Genomic DNA, 12,538 nt, shown 5'->3' with positions numbered 1-12,538 from the left:
CTAAAAAATGTACTTTAGGCCAAAGGAGGGCAATCTCAGGGAAGATCAGAAGGGAAGTCGGGAAAGCAGAAAGAAATGAAGAGCAAAGAAAGTGGTAAATATGTAAAAAGATAAATCACAAACAGGGAGAAGATACTATTATATGTATAACTGACAAGGGACGAGTAGTAACCAGAATATAGAAAAAATTCCTGTGTGCTCAGGGGCGCCTGGGTGGCTCAGTCACTTAGGCATCCGACCTCGGCTCAGATCATGATCTCACGGTTCGTGGTTTTTGTTTTTTTTTTTTTTTTTTTTTTTTTTATTTCTAGGAGAGAGAGAGAGAGACAGCGTGAGCAGGGGAGGGTCAGAGAGAGAGGGAGTCACAGACTGAAACAGGCTCCAGGCTCTGAGCTGGCAGTCAGCACAGAGCCCGACGCGGGGCTCGAACCCACGAACCGCGAGATCATGACCTAAGCGAAAGTCGGACGCTTAACCGACTAAGCCACCCAGGCGCCCCACACGGTTCGTGGTTTTGAGCCCTGCATTGGGCTCTGTGCTGACAGCTCAGAGCCTGGAGCCTGTATTGGATTCTGTGTCTCCCTCTCTCTCTGACCCTCCCCTGCTCACGCATCTCTCTCTCTCTCAGGAATAAATAAAACATTAAAAAAAAAAAAAAGAAAGAAAAATTCCTGAGTCAATATGAAAAAGATACAACCCAATAGAACACTAGTTTCTCAGACTTTTTGATCTCAGGATCCTATATTACACTTAAAAATTATTAGAGACTCCAGAAAGCTTTTATAGCAGCATTTTTTGTAGCAGTCAAAAATTGGAAATCTCCAAATGTTCATCTGTAGTAGAAGAGATAAATGCTTATGGTATGTTAACATACAATACTGTCACATAGCTAAGTAAGAAAATGTATGAACAATAGTGACATTCAGCATCCAGATGGCTCTGGCCCAATCTGGTATGATCCGGTCAAAGCGTGAAAGAATACAAATTGTAACTCCATTCATGTGAAGTTCAAAATCAGGTAAAATGATATTAAATATGGATACATATCACTATATTAAAAATATAAGAAAATGATCATCATAAAGTCAGGACAGTATTACCTTAAGAGCAGGGAGAGGGCTGTAATTGCAGAGGGGCACATAGGTTGGCTTGAGGACAGGACGCTGACAATGTTTTGTTTCTTGATCTGGGGAAAGAGTGAAAATTTAAAAACAACAAAAACACCTCACAGTGTTCCTCTGGGTGGGTCGAATTTTGAAATTGTCTCCATTTCACTTGTTCTTTTAATTATTGCTACTGTAAAAAGGGAAGCTTTTAAAAATGGGAATAGATTGCTCTTTTAAAATTTTTCTTAACTTGTTTTTAATATGTGCCTTAGACGGATTTTTGAACTGAGTCTGCCACTTTTAGTGCCTGATGTGCCATAAATGTCCATTTAAAACATTTTTTACATGTTCTGAAAGTTTGTTTCCTTGTTTTCAAGTTGAAAACTTTTCAACTCTTTCCTTATTCTGCCTCCGTATGGATTGTAAGATAGGTTATCACTATTACTGTTTACTCCTCTCTCCTACCCATGTTCTCTCTGTCCTGATCAGTAGGGATGCCGTTCTGAGCCCAGATTTGCTTTCAGCTACTTCACACCCATTTCCTAGTCGAGACGGATTCCAGAGCCCTGTGCCATCGTACAGATCTTGTTGGATCCAAGGGATGTTGCTTCTTTATACCGTAGCAAAGGAAGTTTTGTGTGTCTGTCTGTGACATATTTCTGGATAACAGCAGCAATAATGCCATCTGCTTTCTAGGCGGAGGAGAGGCACAGAGAGGAGCAGCTCGTCTCATTTGATGGGTAAGGAATTATCCATACAGCTTGCTGGCTGGTGGAGATGGGATTCTGTACTTTTTACTTACATCTCATTTTAAAAATCAATACAGAAAAGAAGGAAAAATAAAGGGAGACGGACATGGGGTGGGTAACTTATAATCCACCAAATAAAAAGTCAAAACCATGGGCTTTTCTAAGATCTTTGAATTAGGGAAGGAATAATTTCAAAGTGAATAAAAAAGCCAAAGAAATCCCTGATGTCTTTGTGGTGGGAAGAGAACTTGGCCTCCCTAGGAGTAAGAATGAATACACGAATGTACAGGTTCAGATTTTACCTCTAATTCAGATTTAAGTTTTTCAAAGTTCTTGGGTCTCTGTTTACCCATCTCTAACACGGAAGCAACTCATTCTTTTAGGAGCAGTACAAGAAAAAAGGAAACAATTCGCATCTGAAAGACATCTTCTTTTTTCGCTTCTCCAAACTGAATTAACTAATTGCATAGAAAGGTATTTGTGGTATTAATTCAGAACTTAAAAATGCTCTGTCATAGACACATATTTGTCTCTCCCCACTACACTGTGAGCGCCTCAAAGATGTGCCTGGTGGAATCTGTTTTAATTCAGTTTTGTATCGGGGCGCCTGGGTGGCTCAGTCGGTTAAGCGTCCGACTTTTGCTTAGGTCATGATCTCGTGGGTCGTGGGTTCGAGCCCCGCGTCGGGCTCTGTGCTGACTGCCAGCTCAGAGCCTGGAGCCTGTTTCAGTCTGTCACTCCCTCTCTCTCTGACCCTCCCCTGCTCACGCTGTCTCTCTCTCTCTCCTAGAAATAAATAAAATGTTAAAAAAAAATTTTTTTTTTAAGTAATTCACTTTTGTATCTCTAGTGCATGGAGAAAACTCTTTAAATACAGTGGAGATGATGTCTGATTTATGCGTGCTATTGGAAAAACCCTTAATACTGCATTTCCAAAGTGTTTTATGTCTCGTATAATATGTAGTTTGCCTTTTTTCTAAATATGGTACCTGAAAAGAAGAAAGAGTTAAAACATTTCACTAGCTTTTTACTTCAGTTTTCTTTGAAGAGGCATTTAACCCAAAGCATAACCTCAAGGAATGTTCTGCAAACCAGAGGATGTGATTTTGTTAGACTAATTGGAGAAGCACTGACAGATCACTTAGCCTGCTCTCCTCCACCCATTTAGTACCCAGGAGACCAACAGAGCTTGCACTTTGAGAGTGCTGTAGAGAGGATGGGCCAGTATGCTTCACTGACTTCAAGCCTCTGTCTGCTTTCCATGTCTAGAAGCCCTAGCAGGATTGTAGCCTGTGTACCTCTAACTGCAGAACAGCAAGGAGTCCCATGCCTTATAATCCTGCTTCATCTCTGTTTTGCCCATGGAAGCTGAGACTTGTTTTCTTGGTGTTATCAACTCTTTGCCTCCAGATAGGAAGAATGTGGCCCTCAAGGACTTTTTTGTCTTGATACCAGAGGAGTGTGAAGCCCTGGTGACGTGTTTGGATAGGCTCTGCTGGTAGTAGACATGATGTAGGTCTCTCATGCACACTTTAGGAGGAATCAGCTGATGTGCTTGTCTCCTTGCAGCCATGAGGAGTGGAACCAGATGCAGAGCCAGGAGGATGAGGTGGCCATCACCGAACAGGATCTGGAACTTATTAAAGAGAGAGAAACAGCAATTCGGCAGCTGGAGGTGAGAGCCAGGTTGTGTTTTTTGTTTGACTCCATGTATCTGCACTCTAACTCACCTAGATTTTCTCTCAGTGATTATGAAAAAGCAAGAAATTCGTCCTTATGTGATTTTATATTATATCTCAATGTAATCATGGTGAATTTAGACTACTCTTAGGATGGTACTGGCCATGTTGCCCAAGATTCCAGTCCTTTCTTCAATTACCATATCTTACTTGGTGTCCACGAGAATATGCACGAAGAACAGAGCACGGCAAACATATATTTTATTGCTCGTTAATACTGGCCCCTAGACCTCAGTGCCAACTTCTCCATCAGGTAGGATTCTATGGAGAGAGCCCCTTTGCTTAGTCTGAGTAGCTCAGAATAAAAGCAGGCTGAAAAGTTTGCTTAATTTTTATGCCTCCCAAAGTCTGGTCCCAAGTTGTGGATATGGGTTCAATGCAGAGAAACAGGAATAGCTTTTGAGGTGGGGGTTGAAGGAAAGGTCTTGAGGCCTTTCTTACCTGATTTTCAGGTTAACTTTATATAGTGACCAGTATATTCCTTTTTTTTTTTTTTAATGTTTATTTATTTTTGAGAGAGAGCGAGCACAAGCAGGGGAGGGGCAGAGAGGAAGAGGGACAGAGATCTGAAGCAGTCTCCACACTGGCAGCAGAGAGTCCGACATGGGGTTCGAACTCGTGTGAACTGCGAGATCATGATCAGAGCCGAAGTCAGATGCTCAACCAGCTGAGCCACCCAAGCACGCCATGACCAGTATATTCTTAAATTTAAATATTTTTCTTCTCCATGTGGCTATAATACTGCCATCCTTGGGGCAGGGGCAGGAGGGGGGCCGTAGAGAGGAGAAACTTGGAGCTCCTCCATGACCTTCATCTGACTGTACCTTAGAGTCACTTGGAGATTTTTTTTTTCCCCAAATGCCCAGCTGTCCTCCCTTACCCACCAACTATTAGTTTCAATTGTATGTAATTCCTATTTTTTGTATATTAAAAAGGGACAAATATCCACAAGAGGCCCTGGGTGTGGATTTTTTTTTTTAAACCTCCCAGGTGATGATAATGTACCTTCAAGGTAGAGACTCACTGCCCTAGAGACCATTGGTGTCTGTTTTTCTTTATTTTTTTTAAATGATTATTTATTTTTGAGAGAGAGAGAGCATGAGCAGGGAAGGGGAAGAGAGAGAGAGACAGATAGACAGACAGACAGAGGATCTGAAGCAGGCTCTGGGCTGACAGCAGAGAGCCCAATGTGGGGCTCTAACTTACAAACTAAGAGATCATGACCTGAGCCAAAATTGGATGTCCAACCAACTGAGCCACCCAGGCGCTCCTGTATTATATAGATATATATTTTTATATATTTATATATTTTTTTTAAATATGTATTTTTGAGGGGGGGAGGGGCAGAGAGAGGAAGACACAGAATCCATAGCAGGCTCTGGACTCTGAGCTGTCAGCACAGAGCCTGACACAGGGCTCAAACTCATGAATGGTGAGATCATGACCTGAGCTGAAGTTGGATGCTTAACTGACTGAGCCACCCAGGCACCCCATATATATATTTTTTAATTTTTATTAATTTTAATTTTTTAATTTTAATGATATTCTCTTTTTCCTCTTTTTCACCTACTGCAACTAATTATTACCTTGGTTCTCTGACATTAGAAATACTGTCCTAGCAGAGAGAAGAGTGAGACATGGAGCTAAGGAAAGGAGTGTAAGGTGGTGGATGTCAGAAACATAGCAGGCACTTCACAAATTCAGCAGCATTAAGTCCAAATGCCTTACCTGGGGCTGGATTTCCCTCTCCAGTCATTTCCTACATCTTCTATACAAACCCTATTCTTTTTTTCTTCTTTTAAGTTTATTTATTTATTTTGAGAGAAACAGCACGTGCACACGCATGCACAAGTTGGGGAGGGGCAGAGAGAGAGGGAGAGAAAGAGAATCCCAAGCAGGCTTTACACCATCAGCGCTGGCCCAGTGTGGGACTCAAACCCATGAACCATGAGATCGTGACCTGAGCCAAAGTTGGACACTTAACTGACCAAACCACCAGGTGCCCCACAAACCCTTCCTAACAGAAAAACAGCACACTATTGTGTCTCCTCGACTCTCACACTGCACTTCCAACATTTGTGGCCACCAAACATGTGGGCTTTATCCACATTAAGCAATTTTGTGACACCAGCTGGGTGTTTTACAATTTAACCCAATTCTTACACTATCTTCTTGGAGTTAGCATCAGATCCCATAGGTTAAGGGCTCAGTCCCACAAGACTGCACCCTCCCCACAACTTGGGAAGCCAGTTGTAAGTCTAGGCTGTTACCTGTGCTTCTGACTGGCAGGCTATTAATTGGAGGTTCTCAGGACCTTGGCTTTGATTAATTTGCTAGAGCAGCTTAGAGCTTGCGAAAACAGTTTATTTACTAGGCTACTAGTTTATTATAAAAGGTTACAACTCAGGAGTAGCCCAATGAAGAAAGACACAGGGCAAGGGGTGAGGAGCTTCTGTGCCCACTCCGCATGCACCACATGCTCCGCATGCACCATTCTCCCAGGACCTCCGTGCTCACCAACCCAGAAGCGTACTCAGACCTGCCATTTAGTATTTTTATGGAGAGGCTTCATTGTGTAGGCAAGATTGATTAAATCATTGGCTGTTGGTAGTTGAGTCAACCTCCAGCCCCTCTGACAAGGTTGGTTCCCCTGGCACCCAGCCCCCATCCGGAGGGGCTTTCTAACAGCCTTGTTCTTAACATAAGCTCAGGTGTGGTTGAATGAGAATTTTGTCTCTCTTATCACTCAGGAAATTTCAAGGGTTTTAGCAGCTCTGCTCCAGGAACAGGGTGAAGACTAAATATATACTTCTTATTAGAAATCACAATTGCATACCTGTATTGTAACCAAACTGGGTCTTTGCTCTTTAACTGTTAACTTTTTGTTTATATATTTTCTCTTTTGCTTTAAGGTACAACCCAAGTCCTACCTCTTCTGCAAGCCTTTCTCTGCATTCCTTACTATACTATTTATTAGTCACTTCCCATATAATGACTTATAAGAAAAGTACTGATCCCACCCCCCGCCACTCCACCCCAACTAGCTAGTAAGCCTTTTTGTATCTACAGCAACTAGCAGACTGTCCCAACTATAGTAGACTCTTAGCATGTAATTGAGGTTTTGAAGTGCTGGTAAGAACTAGTCTTGCTAACCTATGATTAGGAAGTCATGGCTTTCAAGGCATTGTTTTTTATTGTGGCATTCTGAGAAACAGTATATTGCAATGGAAAGAGGATGGGCTTGGAGCACCTGGATGGCTCAGTTGGGTAGGCATCCGACTCTTGATCTCCTCTCAGTTCTTGTTCTCAGGGTCATGAGTTCAAGACTCGCGATAGGTTCCATACTTGTCTCCGTGGAGCCTTCTTAAAAGAAAAATAAAAGAGTATAGGCTGTAGAGATGTTCTGGCTGCAATAGTTAGTATCCTCACTGACAAGCTTTGTAACCAGTTATATAACCTCTCTGAGCCTCATTATCAATGATACTTGACTTCATACAGTTACTGAATGGTTAATGTAAATATCATAGAGGCATAGTAACATAATGAAAATATCATGAACTTTTCACTCTCGGCTCTGCCACTAGCTAATCTTTGAGACCTTGGGACAAGTCATCAAACCTCTCTGAGCCCCAGTTTTCTCTTCTGTACAATGGGGGTAATACATGTTTCATTTTGTTGTCATGAGTACCAACTAAGTAATGATTGATAATAGCTAACACTTGTGAAGTGCTTATCACTCAGTTCTAAGAACTTTAAATATATCAATTACTTAGTACTTCTGTGCTTTAGTACGAGAGGAGTACCATCATTACCCCCATGTTAGAGGGGCTGGCCCAAGATGGTATAAGCCTGTGGAGGGTTAATTCACACAGCAAGACTGTGGGTCCTCTCTAGCTGACAATCAGGCTCTAAGAGTCTGTGCTGAATTACCTACCTGGTATAGTTCTTGGCACATGGTAGGCATTCGGTAAATGTTAATTAACATTATTTTCATGTTCAGTTTGTGGAGAAAGCCTGATTTATAAGTCTTAGAAACACATGTGTTATGTGTATAGCCAAAAGTCTAGCTAAGTAGAGGAACTGAATTGTCTAACATATTGCCTAATGCTAATTATTTTTTGTGTTCCTTAGGCTGACATTTTGGATGTCAATCAGATATTTAAAGATTTGGCCATGATGATCCATGATCAAGGTGATCTAATTGGTATGTATCATTAATATCTTTGCCGTAAAGTGAGTTGATAGTAGTATTTGTGTATGAGGAAGTCAGTCAGACGTGTCTTAGGAATTTAGGAATGCCGTTTAAAAATTAAGTTTGGGGGCGCCTGGGTGGTTCAGTTGGTTAAGTGTCCGACTTCGGCTCAGGTCATGATCTTATGGTTCATGAGTTCAAGCCCCACATCTGGCTCTACGCAGACAGCCCAGAACCTGGAGCCTGCTTCAGATTCTATCTCCTTCTCTCTCTGCCCTCCCCCACTCATACCTGTCTCTCTCTCTCAAAAATAAATAAACACTAAAAAATTTAAAAAAAAATTATTAAGTTTGGGGCACTTGGGTGGCTCAGTTGGTTGGGCGTTCAACTTCAGCTCAGGTAATGATCTCATGGTTCATGAGTTTGAGCCCTGCGTTGGGCTCTATGCCAACAGCTCAGAGCCTTGAGCCTGCTTCAGGTTCTATGTCTCCCTCTCTCTCTCTCTGCCCCTCTCCTGCTCGCACTCTGTCTTACTCTGTCTCTCAAAAATGAATAAATGTTAAAAAAACTCCTAATAAATAATACTTTTTAAATAATTTTAAATAAATAATATTTTTGAATAAATAATAAAAATTATTAAATTCCTTTTCTTAGCCCTTTTCTTATATTGTCAAATGTAGATGCCAAAATGAGGCCCCCATGGGGCACTTGGGTGGCTTATTCAGTTAGTATCTGACTTCAGCTCAGGTCACGATCTCCCAGTTCGTGAGTTCGAGCCCTGCGCCAGGCTCTGCACTGACAGCTCAGAGCCTGGAGCCTGTTTCACATTCTGTGTCTCCCTCCCTGTCTGCCTCTCCCCGACTCATGCTTGCTCTTTCTCTCTCTCAAAAATAAATAAACATTAAAAAAATAATAAAAATAAAGTGAGATCCCCATAAGTACTCACTTCACTTGCCATAGCCTCTTACTAATAAGTCTTCAACCATTTAGGGAAATAGCTGTTAGCTTACCAGCTTTAATCTCCAGAAACTTGCACAATTTTGGGATTAGTAACTCTTTTTTTTAAGCTTTATTTGGAAATCAAGTTTAGAAAAGTTGCAAAAATAAAAAGACTACAAGGAATTCCTTTGTAACCTCCTACCCCATTTGCTTTATATTTGCTCTCACTCTTTCTCTCTAAATATACATGTGTGTACATAATTTTTCTTTTTTTTTTAGAAAATTAAAATTAAAATTTTAGTGTTTGTTTATTTTTGAGAGAGAGAGAGTGTGTGTGAATGGGGGAGGAGCAGAGAGAGAGATACACAGAATCTGAAGCAGGCTCCAGGCTCTGAGCTGTCAGCACAGAGCCCGACATGGGGCTCGAACTCACGAACCGTGAGATCATGACCTGAGCTGAAGTTGGACGCTTAACCGACTGAGCCACCCAGTTGTCCGTATACATAATTTTTTTTCTGAACCATTTGTAGGTGAGTTGCATACTTTATAACCCTTCACTACTAAAGTAGTTCAGTATTTATTTCCAAAGAATAGAGCTATTTTCTTTCCCAGTTAATAACTTTGGATTTCATGGCTGGATAGCTAGATCAGTGGTGGTCAAACCAGGACCCATAACATCGGGAGTGTGTTTAATTTGCCATCTTGAAACATCTGAGTGTGGTAAAAAACATCCACTGCCCTTCTTTTTCTTTGCAGACAGCATAGAAGCCAATGTGGAAAGCTCAGAAGTACATGTAGAAAGAGCCACTGATCAGTTACAGCGAGCTGCTTACTATCAGGTAAAAGCAGGTACCAAAGAAAGTCACTGTGCTGCAGACTGATGGGCCATCACAGCTCACTGACACATAAGAACAGCAGCAACCTTTTGCTTATTAGGCTTAAGCTGGAGACAAGTGGTCATAATTGCTGTCCCAGTTCTGTTTTTAGTATTTCCCTCTGCAGTGAAATCTACAAAAAGATATCAAACCTTGAATAAACTTACACAGAAGCTTCATCGCTACAAGGCTAACCCCATAAGCTAGCATGATACCTAAATCTGGTACAAGGCTAATTTTATATTCTAAGCAGCTAAAATTCATTTCGATTAGTATCGTAATAGATACAAAGTAGGACTTTGCATATACTTTATGTTGACTGTTACCACAGAGGATGAACATAAAATCAGTTCCAACTGCTATTTCTGAATAATCAGGGGTTTATCATTTGGGGGTTATTTTTCTATGAATAAGTAGGAGTTAATTGTTCTACTTTGTATGAAGTATATTAGCTGAAACTCTGGATTTGTATCTTTTATCTGGGTCTTTATGTCAAACACACCGAATGAGGGCCTTTTCATCTCCTCTCTGTTTGGTGCTATACAACTTTTTAGAAATAAGCGGCACTTCAGCCATTTTCCATGTTCCTAGGATAGTTGTATTTTACCTGGAAATGTTCTTAAAGAAATCCGTATTTAATAATACTGTTTCCTTTAAAAAACTGAGTGATGGCGACTTTAGTGTCAGACAGTAAAGGAATTACGAAGTAAATTCTATACATCCACTCAATATTACATTGTGTGGGGATTAAATTTTTATGCTAAAATGTTGTGAGAAAAACATCATACCAAGTGATCCCAATTCTGTCAAATAATAATATGCATAGATAAAAAAGATCATAAGGAAATAGAACCAAAATGTCAGCAGTTCTATCTGTAGGTGATTATTTTCTTTCTGCTTGTCTGTATTTTTTACAACAAACATAAAATTTTATAACAGGCATAAAACCTTTATTAAAATACACATGCACAAATATTTTATTACAACTAATGCCTAGCAGCAGAGGTATAAACAATCCCTTTACAAAAATGTATCAGGAATTAGAACTCGTACTACTGGCTCATGCTGATAACTGTCGAGATTTGGGGCATGTCTCTCTGTACATATTCATGCATGGATAGAATTCATTGAATTACAAGGAGGCAGATTTATGGAACATCTTGGAGTCTCAGATATGAACAATTCTCCTTGTTTCACAAGTGTCTCCTTACATATTTTTCTCCTCAGAAAAAATCTCGCAAGAAGATCTGTATCCTGGTGCTTGTCCTGTCCGTGATTATTGTAATCTTGGTATTTATTATCTGGCAAATTTATAAATGAAGTGATTGCCTCAGAGCCGCCTTCTGCTGAGCTGTTTTCAAGGGCACATGCTTCATGGAGTCTTACCAGAGGAAACTGATCACAAGAAGAGAGCACACACCAGAATGTCCTGTAATAATTTAGTTAGAAAATAACTACTAACTAGTCCTTGGAATTAGTGACCTATGGAGACAGTATTTATCAATTTATATATGCATTTTATTGATTTCGCCAATTAAGAATTAATTTATGTGGACTTTGCTTTCTCTTGTATTCTGATCACCCTTCATCCCAAGTGTTTACTGAAAATTCCATTCTAGATGTTCTTGTTTTGACAGGTGACACTACAGTCTTGTAATATTGTCATTTTATGTGTACACTAGATTCACCTTTTCGCTAGCCACTGAGATAGAATGACTTTCTGATACCCAGTGCATTGGAATCTGTCAGAAACTATATAATAAGCCAGTACTGTTTTATTTTTTAACATTTTAATTTGAATTTCCAAGAAGCCTATTGTCTTTCTGCCTTGAAAGATGTTGGCAGTGCACTTAACTGGAAAGAAAAAAAAATTGCACATTTGATCCAGATTAAAAATGTCTATGTGAGCTGGCCAGTTATTGGGGTACCTGTTAATAGGGCTTAAAGTTTACTTTATTATCTGCTAATGTCATCCACAGCAGTTTATCTGTACACACACTAAACCATCTTGCTCACTTTTTTAAGAGGTTAATTTAATTAACATTACTATGCTCTCTGGGGTCCCTCTCCCCCTGTTTGTATAGAAAGGGAGAATTAGACAAAGCATGCTTTTGGAAAGCAGATAGGAATTGTTTGGAATGATTTAAACTTTTTGTTGTTGTTCACTTGTGGTTCTACACTCCTGGTGGATGATGAATGTTGCTGTCAGAAGGCTGCCCCTTAACCATAAGGGTTGCTGGCCGCTTGATGGCAGGGAGATTTTAAAAGCTAGACTGAAGTTGGTTTAAAATTTAGTTCTGTGAACCTGGTGATAAAGCAAAGACAAGATTGGTTTTTGTAAATAATACTGGTTTGGAATAGTGATGTTAGACTTACCCTAATTTATGAACAAGAGATTAATCTCCATGTGTAGTTTTAGACAAAAAAAAAAATGTTTCGATAAAAGATTGCTGTCTTGTAATATAAATGTTGTCCACTTCCCTTTTTCACACAGGTCTGGAGCAGCTAAAAGGAATGTGATTTCTGTAGCCTCTCACATAAATGTGTATTGGGCCAATTTCAGTTCATCCTTTAGTAAATTAGAGGATTGGGCTACCCTGGATCTATTTATATTCATTTCTTCCATTCCCTTTAATGTTACTTAATCTCCTTTTACCAAACTAATGTGAATAGTAAGGAAACAAGGGCCCTAATGCCTAAGTTTCTTTGTACTCTTGCACTCCTTAATACAAATAAACATTTTAAAAACTTTTGTAGTAAGTTTTCATGCGTTAACGTCCTGATGCAGTAGCTATTAGGTTATGTGGTGTCCTGAAAAATATTGAGACCTGCAAGAAGACTGGAGATCAAGTGAGGGTTGATTTGTGGGTGGATTAAGGGCCGCTGTGGCCCTTTCCTTGAAAAAAAGAATGGAGCTATCGGGGTGTCAGAGTGGCCC

General features: G+C 40.2%; 1 protein-coding gene across 1 annotated transcript in view; it reads left to right on the top strand.

The window, feature by feature from the left end:
• STX12 (syntaxin 12) overlaps positions 1–12,353 on the top strand; it is a 36,305-nt gene extending 23,952 nt beyond the window's left edge. Inside the window, exons 5-9 of the mRNA XM_039232381.1 lie at positions 1,803–1,846; positions 3,425–3,530; positions 7,726–7,798; positions 9,482–9,564; positions 10,828–12,353. Coding sequence (XP_039088312.1) covers positions 1,803–1,846; positions 3,425–3,530; positions 7,726–7,798; positions 9,482–9,564; positions 10,828–10,920 — 399 coding nt within the window. The 3' untranslated portion in view covers positions 10,921–12,353. The remainder of the gene's footprint in view (positions 1–1,802; positions 1,847–3,424; positions 3,531–7,725; positions 7,799–9,481; positions 9,565–10,827) is intronic.
• The last annotated feature ends 185 nt before the right edge of the window (positions 12,354–12,538 follow it).

This window comes from Hyaena hyaena, unplaced genomic scaffold (genome assembly GCF_003009895.1).
Source record: "Hyaena hyaena isolate Hyena2069 unplaced genomic scaffold, ASM300989v1 scaffold_3, whole genome shotgun sequence".
In the NCBI taxonomy this organism is placed as follows: Eukaryota; Metazoa; Chordata; class Mammalia; order Carnivora; family Hyaenidae; genus Hyaena; species Hyaena hyaena.
The sequence above is the reverse complement of the archived record's forward strand: the minus strand, read 5'-3'. Positions and strand labels throughout refer to the sequence as shown.